Source organism: Odontesthes bonariensis, chromosome 11 (assembly GCF_027942865.1).
Source record: "Odontesthes bonariensis isolate fOdoBon6 chromosome 11, fOdoBon6.hap1, whole genome shotgun sequence".
NCBI classification, from domain to species: domain Eukaryota; kingdom Metazoa; phylum Chordata; class Actinopteri; order Atheriniformes; family Atherinopsidae; genus Odontesthes; species Odontesthes bonariensis.
Window position 1 is genome coordinate 20,570,757 of NC_134516.1, and position 23,490 is coordinate 20,594,246.

A 23,490-nucleotide genomic window follows, 5' to 3' on the forward strand; every position below is an offset into this window, starting at 1 on the left:
CTTTTTTTCCTCCTCTTTCTGCCGATGAAATCCCCGACGAGCCGACGTCTGATCTTTTGAAGGTTTTTGGAGGAGTTATTTTCACACATTTTAACCCAACTTTTTCCACAACATTGTAATAACTGCATTTATAGAACTGAAAGCATTCAAGGTCGCCATCAAGAAACTATAAATAACGCAGTGTCCTTCAATCTATCTACATTACCTTCCTCGTGAGCTATTCGTTTCTAACAAGGTTAATCAATAAGGGATACTGACTTCCCTTTGAATGCTACAATTTATCAGAGTGAATGTTCTGCAGGGCCATTTCACCCCTACAGGACCAATCAATGCTCTTCACAAAACACTATTTCTACACTTTAACCAGCATTTAAATCATCAATTGGTTATGATCTCACTCCACATCAACCTTTACTGTGCTATAAATGTGATACCTGATAAAATGCTGCACGCATTCTATTAAGAGGAGAAATTCCCCGTAAACTGATCCCTATCATCACTCTGGCATGAAAAGCACATGACAGAAGCAATTTGCTGATGAAGTGCAGCGATTGACTTTTTTTGGGCGCCCGTTTTCTCTCCGGCTTCTGTTGGGTCCTTGTCAAGATAGAAGCTGTGTTCCCAGCAAACAAGCTTGAGCATCACGCTGAAACATCTCCGCGTTGAAAAGACTTGAAACTCGTTGTTTCTCGAGGCTGCAGTGCATTGTGGTGCATTGGTGTCACGGGTGGTGGAGAAACGGCCGCTTCTAAAAGTAAAATGGCGTCATCACAAAGGGAGCGAAAACAGAAGCCCTGGAAGCACAATAGTGCAATGTCTGCAACAAAACAGACGATAATAATAAGAAGAAAAATCCAAAATATATTACCAGTGGATGGAATTAGTGTTTGGCTTGAAGGATTTATCTTTTCACAGAGTATTTATCCTCTATACCTGAGCGGCTGCTCACAACAAAGGGTTTAACACAATACATCCGGCGACTAAATACTTCTGCTGTCCGGATGCAAAACTGGGTCACCGGCTCGGTGTTTAAAGTGTGGGCCGAGCGAACAACAGGATAGGGGTTCAGTGTCTGTGGCGTCATAGCAAGCTGCTCTGTTTGGCAGACAGCATCATAAGATCGCCCTGAGGGCAAAGCTCAGAAACAGACTACAGTTCAGTTGGGGTGTGGGGGTGTGTTGAAAGACAAAGTCACTCCTTGATGCTTCAGTTGTGGTTGGGGCTCATGAGTATGCCACACAGCATGCGGACACTTGATATGTATTAATGTCACTTCACTGCTTTTAATAGATATTTGGTTTCCTCTGTCGAGGGAAAAATGCTATCTACACACTTACTATCGCACACACGTTTGCCCTCCATTGGGATGGACTGCACCCCCCCCCCCCCCCTTCATGAACCACAACTGTAAAAAGTGGATAAACAAAACTGATGGTTGGACAGATCAATGGACTTAATTCTAAATCACTCCCCATCAATCAAAGAGAGAATACGCAGACGGAAACCATCTGACGGGCATATCATGGAGGGAATTTTAATGCATTGCAAGTCATCTTATAGAGTTATTGGAAAGGCTCTGAATATGTTTAATCCCAACAAAAAAAAAGTTCTGGTAAACTATTGGTAAAATGAAGGTTGTATGGAGAATTTCTCACATTAAACAGCAATTCAGCAAAGTGCAGCTGGGAATCTTTATATTTGATGCTTGCATACAGCACAGTAACTCGTATGCCCCATTTCCAAATACGTGTGTTCACACACAAGTCAACTGCAAGTCAACACTTAATCTCCCCGTTATCTCTGAGAGGTACGCAAAAGTCTGCAATTAGTTTTTTCTTGAATTGGCCTGAAGGACATTGAAAGGTTTCAATTATTTGAGAGACTTTCAGAGAGAGCCCACAGTCAAGCAACAAGTTGGGTTAACAAACTTCAAGCTTGGCATCAAACTGATGACTACATTTAGAGCGAAAGCTTTAGTCGTATCCAGCTTACATCAGTTTTCAAATGGGGGCATGTTTTTAACCCCCACAATGAGTACTGGTTGTTGTTTCAATGTCGCATCTAGTTGTAACTCTCATCTAAGCTCGAGTATCTCTGGCGGAATTTAGACCCGTTTTTGCCTCAAGCAGTTTTTGGTCTTTACTTCTACACTCAGTTTTGTTTGTGAATTGGTTAACCCACAAACTGGACATCTCAGTTTGTTTGTCTCGGTTATAACCACCGAAATAGTGTTTTTTTTGGACAATAGTTCGGAATTTAGCATGATTTAGAAATGACAACAGCTGTATTGCTCAGTAAGCGGTGAGAAGCTCTGGCAGGGTGCAGTTCTCGAATTCAACTCCCAAGTTAGTATCTCCCTTTAAAACTACAATTCCTGGTGAGATCCTGACCACTTACGAGGGTTTAATCTTTTTCAAATAGGCCTAGGAATCTATTAAACCCAAATTCAGCCTGGACGTCTATGCCTTTAAGACGTTTAAGACCAAGTAATCCTCGTTGTTTGCATCATTAGCAGAATGTCTTTGTAATTCCGTAAAACTGAATGAGAAAACTGTGAAAAAGAGCTGTTGCAATGTAGTTTTCATTCCTCCATAAAGACACAATTCCAGACCAAACCCAAGCAGTTGTGGAGACGAGGTGTTCCTATGAGCAAAGCCTCTGAATACTTCTTTGAAATGGTTCATGATTTCAGCTCTCGTTCCACATTCTTCCCCTCCTGTGCCATTGTGCTGCATCTCTGCTCCTCACCGTTCACCAAATGCCAGAAGGAAATGAAAGGTAAGAGAGTGCAGCGCCCTGAAAAATACCACGCGCGAGACGTTAATCGACTGCTGCTTACTTCAAAGAAGTTGGTGAATCTCTCGGATGCAAAAGAGTGAGCGATATTGTTGTGGAGCAGAGACGTTCAGTTGTTGTGCTCTTAGATATGAATATTTATGACCTGCGGCTGCAGGGGCGAAGAAACAGACCATTTTTATACATAATAACTGGGTGAGATGTTATGGATTTCTTAAGATTTATCTTTGAAAACCTTTTGTTATTAAAGCCAATATATCTTCAGCAGTGCAAATGAGACAGTGGACACCAAAGGGCCTGTATTAATGGAAGGAACACAAACAACTAATGTTGCAATAACACACAGGGCTAATCTGCGTAGCAAACGTATTATGTGAGCATTTCCTGAGAATGTGTGAGAAAACACGTCACTATGAAGCCTCTGAAAATGCATTTGAGGTCACAAGATATGAAGATATCTTTTCTGGCTGCGATAGCAACCAAACACAAACAAGACAGTGTTCAAAATTAATGGTAAATAGTCACAGCTGGTTACTGGTGTGCTGTTTGAGTTCAGGTACGAGTTTGTTTGGCTTTGTGAGTGGAGCTTTTGTGTGCCTTGTGCATGCGTGAGCGTGTAAACACTGCATTTTATGGCCAACTTTCACCCACCTCTTCGTTTTCATGTTTCCAGGCTTATTGTGCGTTCTGCAGCGGGCGGTATTGTTCACAATTCCACATGATTGCCTTACATATGATTACAGTTAATACACCAGAGAGTGGACAACAGCATGACTTTGCAGGAGCTACATCTGAACACAAACATCTGTAGCCATTACAGCTTGGGCGGCTCATATTGAACAAGAGGCACTTACTCCTAATGTACCACCATTTTCATCATTGTTGTGCAAATTTATGCAGCAAAGTGCAGCAAAACCTCCTCACATCACCCATTCTGCTTGGAACCTGTTAGTCTGATATAAAGGTACTTAAAGGAACATTGCACAAAAAAACAGAACTCATGGGGACAATTCTTAAGATGTACAGCACAGTGCAATGTTGTGCTTCCAAGAAGTTGAGACTTTTAAAGAGGTCTTAGACATTGGGCAGATATTTCATCTAATATTGGAAGGGGGAAAAGAATTCAAGAGCAAATGTTGGGGAGCTGCTTATCATCACAGTGTGCTCCTGTCTCCTGTGCTGCAATTTGAAGTCTCAAGTTTGACGTCTCCTTGCAGAATCTGAACAGCGTTTCCCTTAGAACGAGCTTCCAGACTCAACTACCAAATAAATTATTCCGCACAACACTAAGGCAGCTTCCTTTACGTTTCTGCATTTCTCATTAGGAATGATAGAAGATCAATAAACTTACCTGAAACCCTGCCGCTCTCTGCCTGTCCCTGTATGTCTGAGGTCCAGCTTTCTGTGTCGCTTTCTCCTGATGATACCATCATGAAAGATTTTCATTAAAACGGGACTCTTCCTGAACACTTTATCAAAGTGCCTGTCATTTTACATGTTTTCTTACCTGGGGTGCACTGAAAAATTTACTCTTTTTTTGTTTTCTGCTGACCTGGCTGCCTAATAAACAAGCACACAAAAGTATAATATATACATTGGCAGAAGAAGTAACACTTCTGAGGTAAATCCAATAAAAAAAAAAAATGTTTTTTTTAAAGTGATACTTTTCTGATGCAGGAGAAGTTTTTTTCCATTCCAAGTGTACAAGTCCAGAAAGCTATGAAAAAAAACAGAAACTTAAGTGATTTTGTCAGATTTTTTTTTTTTGTGGTTCTATGTAAATCTTTATTTATAAAATTTAGACAAAAACAAAACAATGACAGCCACCTCATACACAATGAGAGGAAATAATACTCTTAAAACTTGTTTGGGGTAAGTTGATACACATATCATGCCAAGGAAGTATTCTCATTTTCTACAAAAGTTTTAGGGAGGAAAACAAAGATTTCTTTTAAAAATTAAACCAAGTTTGTGATGTGGTGAAAACTCTAGCCTCTCTAATTTAGCAAACAGCTTGAAAAATCGGTCGAAAATTGAGTTCTGATGGTTTTAGAGCAATGTACAAAATTATCTCAATGGAGACACATTTAATGGAAGAGGGAAAACTCAGTCTGATTACAACTGTTGCAACATGTTTTACTCTGGTTGCTGGTTTTATTGGTTACTTAAAGTTGGAAACCGCTACCGCTGGACAGTTAAGCTAGCTGCCGCAAGCGTGAGGAGCCCAGGATAGGACCGAACCAACACGAAGAATCTGAGGGGGATGCAATCTTTTGAAACTTTCCAGCCCACGACTTTTGCATTGTTCCTCCCACCGTCCAAAAACATACATTTTAGGTTAATTAGTGTATCTAAATTGTCCCTAGGAGTGAGTGTGAGCGTGCACGGTTGTGTTTATTTGTCTCTGTGTGGCCCTGTGACGGACTGGTAACCTGTTAAGCCCCCCCGTGACCCTAAATAGGATAAGGCGGGTATAAAAATGGATGGATGGATGGGACTTTTACATTGGCGATTGGCATGGGTACTTTAAATCCAGTTGACCATTTTCCGAGATTTTTCCCCCTTTTTTAAAAAAGATTTAGAGCTCTTAACACCAACCTAAAGACACAAACATAAAAAGGCACCCAGCTCAAATTAATAAATGTTTTGTCTACACAACTGACAACTTAATAAGTAAATCTAGTTAAATAATCTGTTCCCATTTCTTTACAAATAAAATGCCAAAGATAACACAGCTTGAAGAGAAAAAAATAGTACTTCAGCACAAAACAAGGACACTGGACAGGCGTAGGACCAAAGAAAAAGAGCAGTGAGGTCTAACAGAATATCTGCAGTAGATGAGAGTATCTGTAAGTGGTGGAAAAGAAAAACGGCAAAGATCTGAATTAGGATTTGAGAGATGAATCTAGACCATAAGACTCGGTTTTTGATTTTTAAAACTTGTTTTCATTTGCCCATATTTCCCAATTTCTCTCCCAATAAGTTAAGAAATAAGTAAATAAAATAAAATCTTGGTAAAGTACAAAAATAAGTGGGTCATCCTTTCTGATAGCAAGAATGTTTCGCCCATATTTGGCCTGAAAAGATAGCGCCAACTCAGGTTGCCTGAACTCAGCCACAGATCCACCAGTCGTGGCCCAAATCAAACCTTAATTAAGTCAAACTTTTGCCATTTGGACCCCATCTACAAAGTACCACATTATTAACCAGTTTTCCCTAGCTCACAACCTTTGGGCTACTTCTGGCCCATGTTACATTTTTGCAGTACTGTAACTGAGTTGCAAGCGCCAGAAGTGTCCCAAATTAAGCCCAAATGTATCCGCTATCTGGGCAGACAGTCAAGCTGATATGCATATCTTAGTTGGAATCTAAAATATTCAGTCAGAAAATCTCATTGGCGCTGCTTAGAATATTTAGAACCAAATTATAATAGGTTTTTGACAAATGTTGTGAGGTACTCCATTTGCTTGAAGGCGGCCCTTAATGCAGAGCATACCTCTTAACAATTCTCCTCTTTGCTAATGTCTCACCTTTGGAGGAACCTAATACTTTAGAGTCTCGCTGAATGAAGCTCCACATGAATATTTATCTTCTCTACTGCCTGTTCGTGTGTGTGTGTGTGTGTGTTTGTTGTTTTCAGGGTTCTTCCAAAGGAACTTCTGTTAGAAGAAAGACAAATCAGTGAGGGTCCACTGATTTTCTATGTAGAAAGAGGAAACGAGAGTCATGCAGAAAAGCGCGGCAGGAGCAGTACCCTGAAGCCATTGTTGTTTGATTAAGGACTAGGTTTGCGCCATCAGTGGGGGGCTGCATTATCCACGCAGCAGGAGAAGAACCAAATGCAGTTGAAGCACAGACAGCCAAGCAAATATACAAATGCGTTATGGAGGGCCAATAAAACAGAAAAAAAAATATTTTTTTCAGTCAAGGTGCAGAGTGTGTTAATTAGTGGAGGGATGGTACACCGCTGAGGAGCAGCAGCTCTGTAAGAGGAAATTACCTCCCGAATTTCACAGAATATTGCAATTCTTTTATTTGCTTTTTCAGTTACAGCCTCTGTTTATATTCTGTACAGCACTGAAGGCACACAAACCCAAGATATACTGGAACATAAGTATATACAAAATATACAGAATAAATAATCAAATCTAGGTACGTAGAAAAGCTACCGAGTGTGTGCTCACGTGAACTGTTTTCGAAACTGCAATGAGTTTCCAAGAGTATGAACAGTAGAGTGTACAGTAGAAATCCTGAACAAGGACTTCTGCGTCCACGGAGCAGAAGTCAGCCGGCAACCGTCCACTGCTTTTAGGTTGAGACGCAGAGTGAGGAACTTAAGATGGAGCTCGACTTCTGAAGCGTCTGTCATCGTCCATGTACTAAAATACGCCCCGCCTGGAATCTCTTCAGAAGGGGCGACGTTCTTGAATCCGTCGTATTTTTATTTGACATAAAATAATGGCATCAAACAGTCTCACGCACACAAAGCACACGAAATGACTATACAGAATAGTGGCTCATTTCTTCTGGCAAAAATAAAACAAGGTTTCAGCAGGATTCTTGATTGTCATGCACCATCTTATGGCATTTGATTAGTGCAATGCATTTTTTTTTTTACAAGACTACAGTTGTGTATATACTGTACTCCAAGTGCTCTACTTTCTAGCTGAAAGAAAGAAAAAAAAAACATATTTTCTGTGAATATCACCAGCTTATATAAAAATAAATTAAAGTTTCTGTGGGATCAATCATCTGACCGGAGGACAGCAGTGGAACCGCACTCCTATCCCTGTTTTTCCGATACACGCTTGGCGATTTGCTGACTCGAGGGCACCGTGAGCATTCTGCTGTTTTAAGTGTTAAAGCAGCCTTAGCTTGACAGAGGGTGTAATCGGGTCATGGCTGGAATCAGGATAGACTGATTAAGCAGAATTCTGGGTCAAGTGGTGATTGAAAATCACTCACTCGGTTCCAAACATCTGCTTTATCCTGCGAGGAAGTCGGGGAGGGGAGGTTGAGGGGATCGAGGGTGCCGTGTCGATCGATTAATTCGCTGCTCTAACGCCATGCAAATTTAATAACATGTAGAAAAAAGGTGATTGAGGGGGATTTCACAGTGACCCGCTCAACAGACCGCAACGACTTCGGAGTTACATTTGGCTGCAGATATGACACCTTTCACCAGCTACATAACAAGGCTGCCGAAAGTTGAAAATTAAAGAACAAACCAGTTACATTCTGTGCTACAATTAAAGAGATGTGCCCATGATATATATATATAGTTATATATATATCTATATATATATTTATATTCATATAATTCACACTGTGGAAAGTACAAGAGGGCAAACAGGACAAGGCACTTGGTTCAAACATGATATATGTCGTCATCTTTTCTGCTGGAGCTCAGTTAAAAGCAGTCTGATGCTCCAGAACCTCCAAATAGTCCGGTTCAGTGTGCAGGTTAGCTTTAAGTTCAAAGTACTCATTCTTAGTTTGCTCAAGCATGACCTTGCGTGGTCTTGTGTACATAATTGCCTCCATTAGCTTTAGCTCGTCCGGATGTCCAGGGACCTGCATGTCCACAGCAGCCTGAAGCTGGGGCATGTTTTTCCTGAAGTACTCCGTTATTCCGAGCTGCTGCAGCTCCTCCCTCTCCAAAATATTCCTGTACAGGGCGTTGGGGTTCCCGAGAGTGACAAACTCCGTGGGGCACTCTCCGGCCATGGCTCGGAACTTGGAGTTGGGGTTTCCGGTGAGCGGAGAAGTGTTCTCCTTCTCCATGATGCTCCGGCAGACGTGATGCTTGGCGCCGGATTCCTCGAGGCTGTAATCCAAATCTGCGTCGTGCTCCTTGTGCTGGGAGCAGTAGGTGGGGTTGCGGCAGATCTGCACGATGGGGCTGTGAGATCTGTCCTCGTATAGAGTGGCAGACCCCGTCCTTTGCGTCAGAGTGTGGTGTGTGGTTTTCTGCCCATACATGCTGTAGTGTAAGTGAATGGGCGAGCTGCTGCTGGTGTTTTCCCGCGGCTGCTCCTCCGCCGCTTTCTTCTTCGCCCGCCGCCGCCGCCGATGCACCACAAACACCACCAACCCGGCTGAGCAGAAAATAATCATCAGGACAAAAACCAGAAGGCTTAAGATGAGCACAGAGAGAGGGATGGTGTCAGTGAGCGAGATGAACAAGCCCCTATCGCCACCGGCAGGGCCCAAGGTGGCCGTGACGCTCTCCTCCCCGGGAGGCACGGGGTGGTAGGTCCCCAAACCGGGACACAGCATCTCGTGATGAAGGCTCCTGAGCTCCGTCTGCATCACTTTCTTTGGAGTGTGACACAAAACGGAGCCCACCACGGTGTCCTTCCCCAGTTTCTCCACCCACTGTTTAAGGCTGAGCAAGTCACAGCTGCAGTCCCAGGGGTTGTCCTCTAGATAAATCTGCTCAAGTGAGTCGAGTTGATCGAGCACGTTGCTCACCGGCAGGTGCATTAGCAGGTTTTTCCTCAGGTTTAATTTAGCGAGGGGCACGTTGCGGAATATCTGCGCTGGGAGCGAGCTGAGCTGGTTGTTATTTAACGACAAAAGCTTCAGGTTTGGCAAGGGATTAAATGTGCCCGGAGCGATCTCTTTGACGAGGTTGTATTCCAGATACAGATATTCAAGGTTGTGGAGTCCCACAAACATAGTGGAGAACAGTTTTTCCATTCTGTTGCCATTCAAATACAGCTTTTTCAAACTGCTCAAGCTCAGGAAAGTTTCATTATCAATGTAATCGATTCTGTTGTTGGCCAAGTTGAGCAATTCCAAACTATCATAGGTGACGAAATCGTATTTCAAGAGTCTCTGAATCATATTCCCAGTCATGACAAGTTTGGTGGGGCTCTGCTGAAGTATTCCAATATCTGACACCTTTTGAATTCCTCGGTCCTGACAATGCATCAAAAAGCCAGCCACAGGGTGATTGTGACAAGAACAGTGCTCCACGCAGGGGCTGCCGGGAATGTGAGACGGCGTCGGCCCCCCGGCGTCATCTTTGGCATCGCCCAGCTTGGGAACTTGAGACACTTTGGACGAAGGAGTGACAACCATATCCAAAGACTTCGACGGCTCCTCCAAGTTAATGTCGGCGTGGGACGGGCACAGGACGTCCCGCTTGACTTTGGCCAGAATGGTCCCCTTAAGGTGCTGCGGTGTGCTGCAGACCACGTCCCCGATAACCGACTGGGCCCGCATGTTCTCCATCCAGATTTTCAAATGCAGAATGTCACAGTCACACACCCAGTCGTTGTCCTCCAGGAGGAGTTCCATAATCCGTCCGATGTGCTCCAGAAACCCCACGAAAGGCAGTGTCTGGAGCTTGTTGCCGCGCAGGTCCAGGTGTGTGAGGGGCACGAACCGGAAAATGTTGCTGGGTAAAAACTCAATGGCATTATCATTGAGGATGAGGACTTTGAGGCGGATAAGTTTGTTGAAGGCCCCTGGTTCGATGACCTGAATGAAGTTGGTGTCAGCCTGAAGAAACTCTAAATTCACCAGGCCTTGGAAAGTGTCCTCTTTCAGGGTGACAAGGAAATTGCTATTTATGTGGAGCTTTTTCAGTGAACCAAGAGTGCTAAAGACCCCTGGCTCCAGCTCTTGTATGCTATTACCCCCGATGTGCAGCGAAAGGGCACTCTTAAGCCCTTCCATTTCCTCGGCACGGAGCTCCACCAAGTCATTTTTGTAAAGGTTCAGGTGAAAGGGGACACCTGACGGGATTTTGATTTGGGAGATTTTGCTGATGTTCCTCTGCTCGCAGTTAAGATGAAGGATGCCATCTTTCGCCTCGCAGGAGCACAGGGAGTCACAGGATTCGCTAAGAGGGGATAATGCCTGTGAGGGATGGGCGTCTTGTGATCGGGCCACAGTGAGAAACAAGCCGATGAAAATAATACAGGGCTGCATTTCGGTCTGAGATATCTGTGGATAAAGGACAGAAGCACGGGCAGAGGGAGTGGGGAGTTGGGAGAAGAGAGAGAAGAAAAACAGCGTTGAGTGACACACATCAAATGTATCATCCTAAATAATCACTCTGTTTCAGTGTGTTAGAATAAATGAATTTTGTGAATGTGTAGAGGTTTTTATTCTCGTGTAAAAGATGAATTACATGTATGAAGTGAAAACACACTCCTTGGATTCAGGCATTAGTGCTCAGTAGAATGGTCTTTAGTGAGAATTCATAACAAATACATAACAGTGACATCTATTCTGCACACCAATATATCCTGTAAAAACAATCTTTGGTTTAAAATGTATACTTTTGATGTTTTCAGTCTGATTTGTTGTCTTTGTACAATGAATTCCTGCTGTGCACTATAGTGTCCTGGGTCCTTAGAGTCCACGGCTTCTGTATGGATGCTGCATTTTTCCACAGAGAAAACACATTTCACAGGGAAAGATACTAAGAGAAGATGGTGCATTTGCACTGACTCACGGTGGGATAATGCTGCATTTAAAAGAAGGACTCTTATCTGACTGATTTTTCTGCCCTTTATACAAGCTGACTCATCTGACTTAAAACCTTCTTGCGATGAGTCATACAATGCAAAAGTCACTTCTGTCCATGTCAAAGTATTATTTATAGTAACCATTTTCTAGGAGTTGTGAATGGCCTTGTCTTTACAGTTAACCCATGTGGGTAAAGCAGAAACTCATGAATTTAATTTCTTTCACAGTTAATCAGATTTCTCTTTGACTGTATGTGATTGTGACGTTGCATTTTAATTCTGCTCGAGCCAGCCGCCCCTTTACATGCGTTTGTTTCTCTCTGCGCTCTCACACACCATATAATAACACAGCCGAGTTCCCCAAAAAGGCTGCTTTCGTTTTCAAATATTTTTCCATTTCTTTCGTCAGATGGCGAAACAAGTCTGAAATTGGAACCGAAATGTCAACCTCGCTTTTCAATCGGAGCATTTTGAGACTTTTGCTCTGCAATAATAAAACCCCGGCGCCATCTGACAAAATTAAAAAGAAGTGTTTGTCCTGGAAGTGTGCAGATTTGTTGCTTATTTCTTTTTTAAGAAAAAGTCACAAAGGGGGACTGAAATGCAGCCAAATCTGGTGTCAGAAAACTGGATGTACGCTGTGAAAATGTGTGAAAAGCACTTCTTGTAGTGCAAAGTCGATTAATGACCATTTCTTTGTTCGTTCCAATACCATTTATGGTGAAAACTTCTCAGATTATTTATTGTCTTGATTTTCCTCAGTTATTACCGCAACATAGCACACATAACAGCTTATTTCACTGAGAGCTTATCAGGGCATGTATTAGGTCAAACTGATGCTGGATCTCCTACAGGTCTGATGCATCCATCTGTGCAGCCTATGGTCTAAAGCTCTGTAATAATAAAGACTGTAATGTTTGAATTTGAACAGATATCCGAAAAGAAAGAAAAAGTGACAACCTTTACCAAACAGTGAACCCAGACATCTCGAGGAGCACACGTGCACGACCGTCCAATGAAAACAGTCAACTAGGTCAACCGAACTCTCATGAGAAGAATTCCAGCTTCACTGGAAGCAGGATAAGGGAAATACTAAGAAATTTGATTTAACTTGACTTAAATCAAAGGCTGGACAACTCTCAGGGGATTGGTGGAGCAGTGGAGACATCTTCTCGAGATCAAGGATGAACTCAATATTCACTGTTAACTAACATAATTCTTCAAAGAGGTAGGACTAGGAGAGATGACAGCTCTTCTTGTTAATGAATTTGTTGCATCTGGGAAGCTTCTTTTAAGCAAGACCGGGCTAGTCTGGTTTCAGCTGATTCAGTCGGTATCTGTCAGAGGAGGATTCCTATGACTCATGACGCGTCTAGGTTACACGACCCTCTCTTGAGTCAAGTTCAAGAAAAACCCTTCCTAACTATTCAAAATCACTGAGACGTGGCCAACCTTTCAAGGCAGGTTGTGTACACCCTGTACCACACAAATCCTCTAACTTACATAAAAAATACTTGGCCATAATTAGAGGATATCAGCTCCAAGGAATTTTCCAAAGCTTTAATTCCTGCATCTTCTTTCCCTTTCAACCTCTTTGCTTCCTACACCGGGCCTCAATACAGTCCAGTGCTGTTAAATCATAATCAGTGAATAAAACCAAGTCATCACTATGAGGTTTTCAGGCATATGCATTCCAGCCTCAATTGATCCTGACTTGTATCTTTATCACATAAAGCACCTTTAACGCTCTGATCTCACCAAAGTAGAAGTCATAAATCCTATTTACAGACAGAGTACATCTACAGGGATTCACCACAACATCAGACGAAGTACACTACAGTAATTAGTTGTATGTTCTCGCCTCCGGGGACATCCTCCGCTCCTAGGCGACCCACACATCGGTACCAGTGAGACCCCCACACATGGAAAATCTCATTATAGACCATTTACAAGAGCAGTATTTGCATACATGAAAAGTGGAGCAGAAGGTATTTCTCAGGTGGTACTCTGTCTTTTCCAGTAAATAAGGTGTGGTAAATGAATCTGAAGTGCATGCTGCATGCAAATGAAGACTGCATGAAGTATGTGGAAAGATTATATATTTTAAAAAAAGGCATCCCGGAAATCACAGCAAGCAAAAAAAAAATAAAAAAATAAAAAAATAAAAAAATCAACATCTACAAATAACGAGCAGAAAATTGAGAGATGCGATCGTCTGTGAGCTCCAACTTTCCATGTTTACAGATGGAAAGTTTAAATCCAATTTATCAAAGCTATTATATGTGCATTGTTTATACACAGCCAGACCGACGCTTTTATCCCCCCAAAACATCTTTGGCCATCTTCTTTTTTTATTGTTTGTGTGCATTTGCTTGCTCAGGAGTCTGGCGGTGCTCAAAGCACTCGCTGCTGTGACCTGGTGGCTTGCGGGACAATATGAAATGAAAAAAAAAAAAAGACGATTAAGAGATGTTATCTGCATGATAACACAGCCGAGGGTATGTATGGAGGGCACTCCATCTTCTGTATTTCAAACAGACTCCTCTAACTGATCCATTTTTCAGGCAATCAATGTTGCATAGAAGCCAGTGTGACGGGTGCAGTAGATGAAACGCTCTTCCGGTGCCGGTCCTTCACTGCACTCCATCAGCCGATTCAAATGTGCGTCTCTTGCCGTTCAGACAATTCAATTAGACTTCGACAGAAGACCTGTGAGATCTCTCCTCATGCATGTACGTGAGGCCAACTCATAGTGCAACATCAGAAGTAGCATAGACCCGAGGAGGGCAGGTCGATCGAATACCTATCGCACACAGGGCGTCTGCAGCTTTCCCCAGACTTTCCCCACTAACAAACCCATAAATAGCCCGCTCACACTTTATTTGAGCCAGCCGTTAACTATATTGTTCCAGTGCAGTGAGGTGTTCCATTATATCATGAGACTCCAATCATGAGTGCAGTGCCTCTTCGTGAGACTATTATGTCACAGTGGCGAGGCCTCCTCTATGGGATTGCAGCAGATAAGTCCATGAATACACATACTCATCTGCCACTCAGATCCTTCCAGAAAAAAGAGGAACTGCTGCCTTTTCACCCAAATCATTCATCTATACTCAGCGATGATAGGTTCAGAGAATGCACTCATGTTAATCTAGTCTAACTCGGCTGATTGACTCCTTCACCTGAAGGCCGAAGGTCAGGTTTAGTCAATTTCTGCGCGAACAGGGACCAGCGTCGCCTAATGTACTTAAAATACATTTTTTTTCAAATTGATCTAATTTTCAATTAGCACACCACCAACTAGCCTAATTAGGCTCAACACGCTAGCTCTTGAGACTTGCCTGTGTGGAGTAAATGTGGCACTCAGCGTTAAGTCATAGAACACAGTCCTGTGCAAAAGTCTGGAGCCATCCCTCATTTCTTTATGCACTCTCAGGAAAATGGGAAATAGGTGTCGCACATTGGTTGAGAAAATACAGTATGTAAGACAAAAAAGACAATTCGAACCAGTTTGAAAGTCAATCTTTGATATGACACCCCTTTCATACTGGTCAGGCCTGGCACTTCTTCTCTTGTCCTATATCTGTCCAGTTTCCACATATTTTGCTGCACACTGCACGCCATGTGCCAAGTTTTCCACTAATAGCTCTTTGGGAATCACCTTGTTGGTGCAAGAAATACTATTTAATGTATTTCAAACTGTGTTATATTTGGCTGTATTGACATTGACATATCTTTGACATAATTTCTCATTAGTTTCTCTGCTAAGTTTTCTCTTTTTTATGCTCAAATGATTTATAGATTAGAGTTAAGTGCCTTTACAACAACAAGAAAAAAACCAAAACATTATTCTGAAAAAGACCAAGTACAAGCACTAACCTGAAAATGAGTGAAAAAGCAGCCAATGTCCAAAGAAAAACTTTAAACGACCTTCAGAGAGCCCGGAGGGAACTGTTGCTCTCAACTACTTTAAAAGATTACACGAAAGTCTGGCTGCGTGGAAGCAAAGCGCAAACTCAAGATGGATGGCCCAAGACTTACCAATACTCACTTAAAACCACAGTTTCTTCTGACATCTTGGCTGCTCTGGTTCATTCAGCTTTAAATGTGACTTGGATTAAGACACAGTCCGACTCTGACAAAGTGCTGACTGACAGTGGCAGTCGCTGCACATTTGCTAAGCAAGAGTCCACACCCCTGCACGCCATCCATACGCAAGAACACATACGCCCTTGCTTCCCATTGATTTAGCACGCTTTGTGCACATGATGCTTCGAGCCCCGCAGTACCACGTATCTTTATCATCTGAACATTTGTCATAGTTTAGCAGCGGACTGACACACACAGCGTAGAACACAGTAACAACACAACAAACGCCCAAATTTGAGCTGTACTGAGGATGGTGAGCACCATCCCATCGACAGTTTAGTATATTATCTTTAGAGAAAATGGACAGAGTTAAAGTCATGTTCTGTGCTTGTCACTGTCAAAGTAAGTAATGCATGCTGGAGCCATGAATAGCCCATAAGGCAGGCCTTTTCCTGTCGCGTAAGTTAATGTCCTCATATGTAAGCCCCGCTACCCATGGTGGGATCTGACAGATTCGTCCAACTCAGTCAAGACAGATTAAAAGTCACTCCATACTTTTGAAAATAGCACAATGGTACCCTGTGGAAATGGAGACTTTTTCGTTTGGAGCTTGCTTTTTAAAAGGCTTGCCAGCCACCTTAAGTTCTCAGACTTTTATAACCTTAGTTCTCCTCATTGCTAGGCTACCTGCAGTCGCCAGTGATTAATGGATCTTGACATCAAGCAGGTTGACAGAGTAATTCACTAAAGCTGCCTGACCTGACTGTATAAACAGAGTCCAAAATTTGAGAAAACCGTGTAAAACCGTGTAAAAACCGTTCCAGGCTTCTTAACTGTTAAATCAACCCGCCATTCTCCACCTGGATGTGTTGCGTAAGCCCGGAGCAGCCTATTGTTCCTCCTCGAACTGGTTTGCCATGCAGAAACAAAGATCATCTTGGCTCCCCTTGTAAGCACATCGACTTGAAGGGAGTGAGGCTCATACCACATGTTATGCAGGCTGCTACATGGATTGCATCTTAAGGAGCACCTTCATTGGGCTGTCAAAAAAATGCCATGAGCCGTGCGTCCTCTCATATTCTGACAGCTGATCGTGTACCAAAGTACAAGCTGAACACTTATTTCGAGAGAAACTTTTGTCATATTCATGACTGTTAACCAAAACAAGCACAGTTTGGCTGCCTTGAGTCTCTGCTGGTGGGCCTTAATTTCTGATAGAGAACATATGCACGATAGAACTAATAATAGAAGCACATGGACTGCGGGGCGAAGGGAGGGGGATGGCTCGCCTCCCCTGGCAAGTGTGATTTAGCGGCTTGCATTGCAAATGGTCTGTTTAACTAATGCGCAGTAATTAGTTCTCCAGAAATGAGCAGGCAAGATTACACTGGAGTGCAGTGGCATCAAGGTATGTTTTGTAAGGAGACCCATCTGTACCCAACAGATGCATATTTCTGTGTCACCTACATTGCTGTCTCTTTAAAAAAGTGACACTTTCTATTCTGGAGTGAGTCACCAGCTGGACTGGCAAACAGGAGTGAAATTTGTTCAGAATCTGGAGCCAAGTATTGCAAATAAGTTTTAAAAAGTCGTGTCTGCGTCATGAAATTGTCACACAGTATTTATAAAGTTGACTTATTTAGTATTTAAGAAGTGTTCAGCAAGAATAACACATCTCAGGTTAAATTAACATACCAACTATGAATAGAAATCTCACGGGATAACAACAGGGATGCACCGATCAGAATCCGACAATATCAAGCTCGACTGGCTCCAGTTGGTGACAGATTTCTGTATTTTTTTTTTTTCCTTTCTCCCAAACCATAAACGCATCATGTGCTTTAGCAACACAGCCACAGATACTTGCTGGCAAGCACGTCTTCACTTTTGATGATTTCACCGTGTCTAAAGAGGCCCAAAAGCTAATAATTTGTAATACCTGAGAGGAGAGAGGGGCATTTAAATTGGCAGGAAAAGTGGGAGCTGAAAAACACTGATTCGGATTTGATGACAAGACTTGTGTTTTATGTCACCTGACTGCCTGCTGTTTGGCACTGTCAGTTACAGCAGTTCTCTTGTCAGAGACTTGTCAGAAAGATGCAACACCGACAAGATAGCTAGATTTACTCAGAGAGATCTGCCTTCCATCTGTATTGTCACTCAGAAAGCTGAATGGTAGCTATCTGTGTGACAATTAGTCAAGAAACCCACCAAAATAAACTCAGACCGCCATATGCGCCTACATTTTTTTGAATGTTTCATTTCTCTTATCGTCAACACTGTCAACATGCAGACTCAGAATGCAGATTTATGCCACATGTTTAGTGGATGCACATGTTTATGGAGAAGAATGGAGTTAATCAACCAAACAGTAGTGTCCCAGCTTTAAGCCCTGTGGGTAAGCTTTTAGTTTACCCAGCAAAAAAAAGCATAATCCAACACGCCCTCATCTCCAATGTTGTGGAAAAAATAACAAGAGGTCAGAAGATTAGCGCAAAGTCACTGACGTGCTCTGGCAAGTTCTGCCTTTAACAGATGATCGCCGGTTGGATCATGTATACCCAGCGTTCTGATTCTCTCACCGCTCTGCCCTCTGACTATTCACCAGATACGTCCATAATTCATTCCTGTGTCACACTGGGATCAAGTGAAGTTGCTTTTTGATGCATGGCCAGTCAAGGTAAAACTCCACCCATGTGATGCCCTGAGCAGACTGATGGAAATCGAAGGAAATCCAACTATGTGCAGGTAGAGGCTATTAAGTAGTATTCTAAAGAGTAAGATCATGAATAACTTAAAAAATATATATATATCGGACAGTGAATTTTTAATTTGACTTGAGGAGTTTGAATTTAAAGGACTGAAAAAGCTTTTTTTCTACAGGCATGAAAGGCAGCTTTAATACTGATTTAGTTTATGGTCTTTTTTGTTTCTGCCTTTTCAAGCTCGGGTACTGTGGCTGAGCTAATTGAGTACCTGATGAGTTTACAGCAGCAGAGGCTCGAGCTGACCTGCTTGGTCCGACTGAACGAGACCTTTCAAGACCAATTAAGTAGGAATGCCACAGAGAGCAATTAAAGACAGCATCCAGCTCCGAGAACAGCAGCTTCAAAGGAGAAAGTATTCTTTGTAGAAACAAGCCTCGACAACACCCATAAGTCCCTATGTGATGTCATCTTTGGACATCTGACGCACCCTCCAATTCTCAGATCACAATGGCTGCCGCAGATTAACAGCATTTACAAGGCGACGCAGCACGTGAGCCATTAGAAATGTGCGCTTATCACACGTGATGTTGGTGCAACAGAGAGGAGCGTCAGACTTCAAACAAAGGCAGCGAGGTGTTTATTGACCCAAATAACCTGCTCACTGAGCATTTTATCAGAACCCCGGCCCCGTCATATTCCATGAACTACTTTGCTAAACGGCGGGTTTTTCAATATTCATGAGCATCCAGCGAGAGAAAAAGTAAGGCGACGACATCGGCCACCAATGTGTGATGCTTGAACATCCATCGAATGGAAAAAAAAACAAATCACAGATTGGTTTTAAGTGACGTGCCCGCATTTGGACCGAGGCTCCCAAAGGTTTTAACTTAGAACTAACAAGCTGTGATCTGAGTGTAAAAGACAGAATGATGAGCCCTGCGAGTACTCTATTGACTCGCCAAACTCCAATAACAGATCCCGTGGCCTGAAGCTCCAACCTCCTCCATCCCTCTCGACAGTGAGCTTTATGGCAAGAAGTACCCCCCAGTGAGAGAGGCTGTTTTCATCCAGGTGTTTGAGATAACACACTCCTGGAAACCACCAACACGATAGTATAGAGTGCCATAACACAAACAGGCAAGAGCTACCTTTAATGATAGAGTACACCTTGTCTGACAACTACAGGAAGTGCTTTTCAATGATAGAGGAGTCCGAAGTAGCACTTTTCTTCAGTTTAAACTGAATTACTGCAATCATACAAGACCTAAAATGCCACCAACCTGCCTCAACAGCATAGTCAACAGCAAAGAAGCCTTTTGTTAACCTTGTAAAGAGACGGCGTCAATTTCTCTGGAATTGACGCACAGTGGAAACCTGTATTGTTGTCGGAACCAATAAGTATTCCAGACCTAGACCAAAAACAAACAGGCCCAACCAAGTCCGAAAGCCAGGCTCTGTGACGGCAGCAATAATGTAGGGCGTTCAGTGAGATTGTGCAGCAAAACATGTAACGCCGCCTTCAAGGCCACACATTTTCTGGGGACATCCATGCATTTTTCAACAAGAGAATGCAAAACAACAGCCTGCAAACATTATGAAGGCATGGCTCAGGAAGAACAGGGGTGTACCCATCGGTCCTGACTCGTCCCCGGGAGAGAAGGTGGGGAGAAAGTCTAAAAGGAGAGAAAAGCTACAGTGACAAACATTGTCATCCCGTGGCAATGTGTTAGGGTGTTAGGATGTGTTTGGAAGGAGGCTGGGAATGGGTGACCTTAAACGCTTCGTTCCTTTGTGTGCTAAATGCCAGGACACATCAAGTGTTGTCAGAAGGAATTCCAACATTACAAAGTGGCAAAAACTGTTCCAACCTTTTTTAGAATGTGTTGCTGGTCTGAAATGCAGAAAAAAGGTGTATATTAACAACTTAAATGAAGATAACAAGGCAAAACATGAAATGTCTTTGACTGAGTCAGAATCACTGCCACTCTTTTTTCTTTCCACACTCCATTCCAACTTTTTCTTGGAGGTCACCGAAAACACAAGTGTGCATCCACCTATGAGGGCAGCCTGCTTGTTCGTGGGGATTGAAACATGATGAAAACCAGATTGAGCATCCAAGATAGCGGGACTTGTTGCATCCAGCATGGGGGGGGGTTGGTTGTTTCAGTTGAGTTCAGCAAGGAATGGTAAATCAGACCACCCCCAATGCACTCTGCTGCTTCGATGCGAGCGAGTGTGTCCTTTTCACGCCGTGCACGCGTGAATCCTCAGTTTATGTGTGCGCTTCCCTCCGACCGCCTATCCGAGCTCCCAGGCACCAATTACTGCGAGGCTTGTCCCTTTTTTCCCCTCTGTGTTGGAAGCGATGTGGCTTGCCCTACAAAGTCAACAACTCGCCACTACTCCCACATATCTGCGGAGATTCTCCCAGTGGCCCGCGGCCCTCCGATGCAATCCAGGAGAAATGATAATTATGACATCCACCCACTCAGGAGCCAAGACACAGTTCAACTCCCTTACCCCCTTTATTCTGGCTCTATTTCTGTTTCGGTGACTGATTCAATATTTTGTGGGCTCGTGCTGCCCACTCTCTTTGTCTTAGAGCAGAGGTCTTCAACAGGGAGTCCGCCGAGGTACTGCAGGGGGGTCGCGAAATCTTTGGTTGATTAGACGATTTTTAATTTTTATTTTTTTTTTTCAAACAGTTTTTTCTCACAAATTGTGTGCAAACATGTGCCATCCACAGATGGTTTGAGGATTCATTGTGCCATCTATATGCATGTTTAAAGTTAAAATCTGTGGATTATTTGAAAAGCTCAGTGTTTTTTGCAAGATGTTTGTTTATAAATGGCAGTGGCACGGCCACCCTGTACCTTGCACATGTTTAAAATAAAAACATGAATATATTAACCTGTGTATTATTTGAATAGCTTAGTATTGAATGTACAATAAAAGAGTAGCTATGTTTATACACGGCACTAGGCCCCGTTAAATATAAAACACAATTGTATGCCATGTAAATAGTAGGGGGGGTCCCTGCTCCAACTCTCCATCGGTTTGGGGGTCCCTGGCCTGAAAAACGTTGAAGACCCCTGTCTTAGAGAATAATAGGCACTCTGATATATATATCTTGCCGGAAACTGTGTAGTGTAAGAAAAAAGTTTAAACAGGGCATCCTTCCCTAAAGCCTGAAGCTTAATCCCTTAGCTGATGCTCTAAATATGCAGCAGTCAGGCCAATTTTCCTTTGGTTGCTTTACACATTACAACAACACCTGGTCAAACACATAACTGAGCTTCCCTTCACTGCCAGCAGTTGAGTTGCCATCACTGCACTCCCTGATATCTAGAAGTAAACATCATTTTTTTCCCAACAATCTCCTGTAGCTGGGTGATTATAGGTATTATGCCACTGATGCAAGTCTTCAAATAACTATCTGCAGCATCCTGACCTTTGTGTAATTTGTTAAACTGGCCCATAATCAATACTTCTCTTAAGTTATTCAGGCACAGGAGGCGTCAGCACTCTATACCTTTATTCTAATTAGTGACATACAAGTGAGCTATTTGGCTATTAACCTACGATTCATCCAAGCAAAAAATGAGGGTTCAGATTCAATTATGCCATTCTCAACCGCACTGCTAATTAGACCGTGCCTTCCTCATTAACTTGTATTCAAACAGAGCTGTAACCTCGGAGTAATTGCGGGGGGGTGCAGGCCTGCAGGTCAAAGGGAAAACTGATTAAATTAGCCAGAGATGTGATGCACATTTATTTAATCAGCTTCGATTTACAGTATGGCTAAAGTGTTGGTGCTGTGCATCACTTTATCACCCGAACTGCAGCAAAAAAAAAAAAAAAAAAAGAAGTGGGCTTTATGACAGGCTGAAGTGTAATGTTCGAAGCCACGACGCTGCGCACATTAAAATAAATTAAAAAAAACACACACACCTGCGCGCAGTGGTGCTAATTGAGACGTCTATGCGCCAAAAATGCATCTAAAGGGGCCAAAAAGGAAAATGAGCTATATTTGGTTTGGTTTTCAGAGCAGAGCTGGGCTGCAGGTCGCTCTTTAAAGCAAACTTTGGGGGATTCTTAAGAGTGTGTGTGACACAATGCAACGTGCGGGCATACCAGTGCGCGTTAACACAAGGCAGGAGCAGCACCGTGGGATACAGTAACAGTAACTGTGTGTGGCAGACAGCCAGGTGTGCGCGCGGTAATGAAACCCCCTCGGGAAAAACTCACAAGTCCCTTTCTGTCCCTTTAATATGAAGCTATATCCTCTTTTAATCACGCGTAATTTCACACTGAATGTGCTGCACGTCTTATAAAAAGATGAGGCTTTTTCTCTTCTGTTAATAAAGGGTGAACAGTGGAGGGGTCAACTGTTCTTCACAGTTGGAACCTGCCGGCGGTGGACACCTGGATTCCCTTATTTTAAAAATAGCGCAAAGACACCCTCAAGACTCGCGTGGAACGCTGGTTATAAAAAGTAATTAAACGCGCGGCAATAACGTTATTGCTACAAATGCACAAACATGCTCAATTGTTTGGGGGCTCCGATTCATGACTTACCGACTAAAACTGATGAAAACAGAGGAAAGGCAGTCCAAATGTCACCATACTCTGTCCGTCACTCTAGGCGGGGAGCCGACGCATCGAAGAGGGGCGAGCGGTGTCTCTCCCCTCCGCTGTGCCTCTCTAAAAAAAAACGGCTGACACACTGTGAAAACTTCACAGGGGTCCGTCTGGCCCCTCTTTTCCTCTCAAGTGCAGTCTTTTTTTTTTTTTTTTTTTTTTTTTTCAGTCTTTAACAGCTGTCGCACGCGAGCGACCAATTATTCCAAGGCAAAGGGGAGCTCGCTGGGAGGTTTCACTCCGGTCCCGGGATGATGAGCGCAGCCTTCTCCAGAGTTCATTAGGATCAAGTTGAAGGTTCGAGCCGATACAAATCACACAGTTTGGCGTTCAGAACGAGGCAATTCTTTCATCGTTTTAACTAGTCTGGCTTGTGTAGCCTCTGTCAGCGCGCGCGCGGTGTTCTGCTCTCACGCTGCGCCCGCGCGTTCTGTGTTGTTAACCAATCTGCGATATATTGGAGTTCCAGTCATTTGCATGCTGTAGAGGTGGACTACAAGAAAGGCAAGCGTTGCAAAGTCAGCTGGAATATATCACACTGCTTCCTTTGCGGATTTTCAGAATGAAAGCCCTAAAAGCTTAACCTTTAAATAATTTGCTCCTATAACAGTAAAATGGCTTCTTTAATACAATTTAAATTAAGCAAGAGTCATGATTTAAACTACATTGAAAGCTAATATAGATCTACATGCTAGTATGTCTCCAGAACCTTTGCACGACTATTGTTAGTATCCAAAACTTTAATAGCCAACTTTAATTTTAAGGGTATTTCA

The 23,490-nt window shown here is 43.0% G+C and overlaps 1 protein-coding gene across 1 annotated transcript; it reads right to left on the reverse strand.

Annotated features, from left to right (window-relative positions):
• Positions 1 to 4,538: 4,538 nt before the first annotated feature.
• On the reverse strand, positions 4,539 to 23,189 carry slitrk6 (SLIT and NTRK-like family, member 6). The gene is made up of 2 exons (XM_075477870.1): positions 22,655 to 23,189; positions 4,539 to 10,752 (listed from the first exon to the last, which is right to left on the reverse strand). Exon 2 carries the CDS (start codon positions 10,735 to 10,737, stop codon positions 8,203 to 8,205), a length of 2,535 nt encoding a protein of 844 aa, XP_075333985.1. The 5' UTR covers positions 10,738 to 10,752; positions 22,655 to 23,189; the 3' UTR covers positions 4,539 to 8,202.
• Between the last annotated feature and the right edge of the window lie 301 nt (positions 23,190 to 23,490).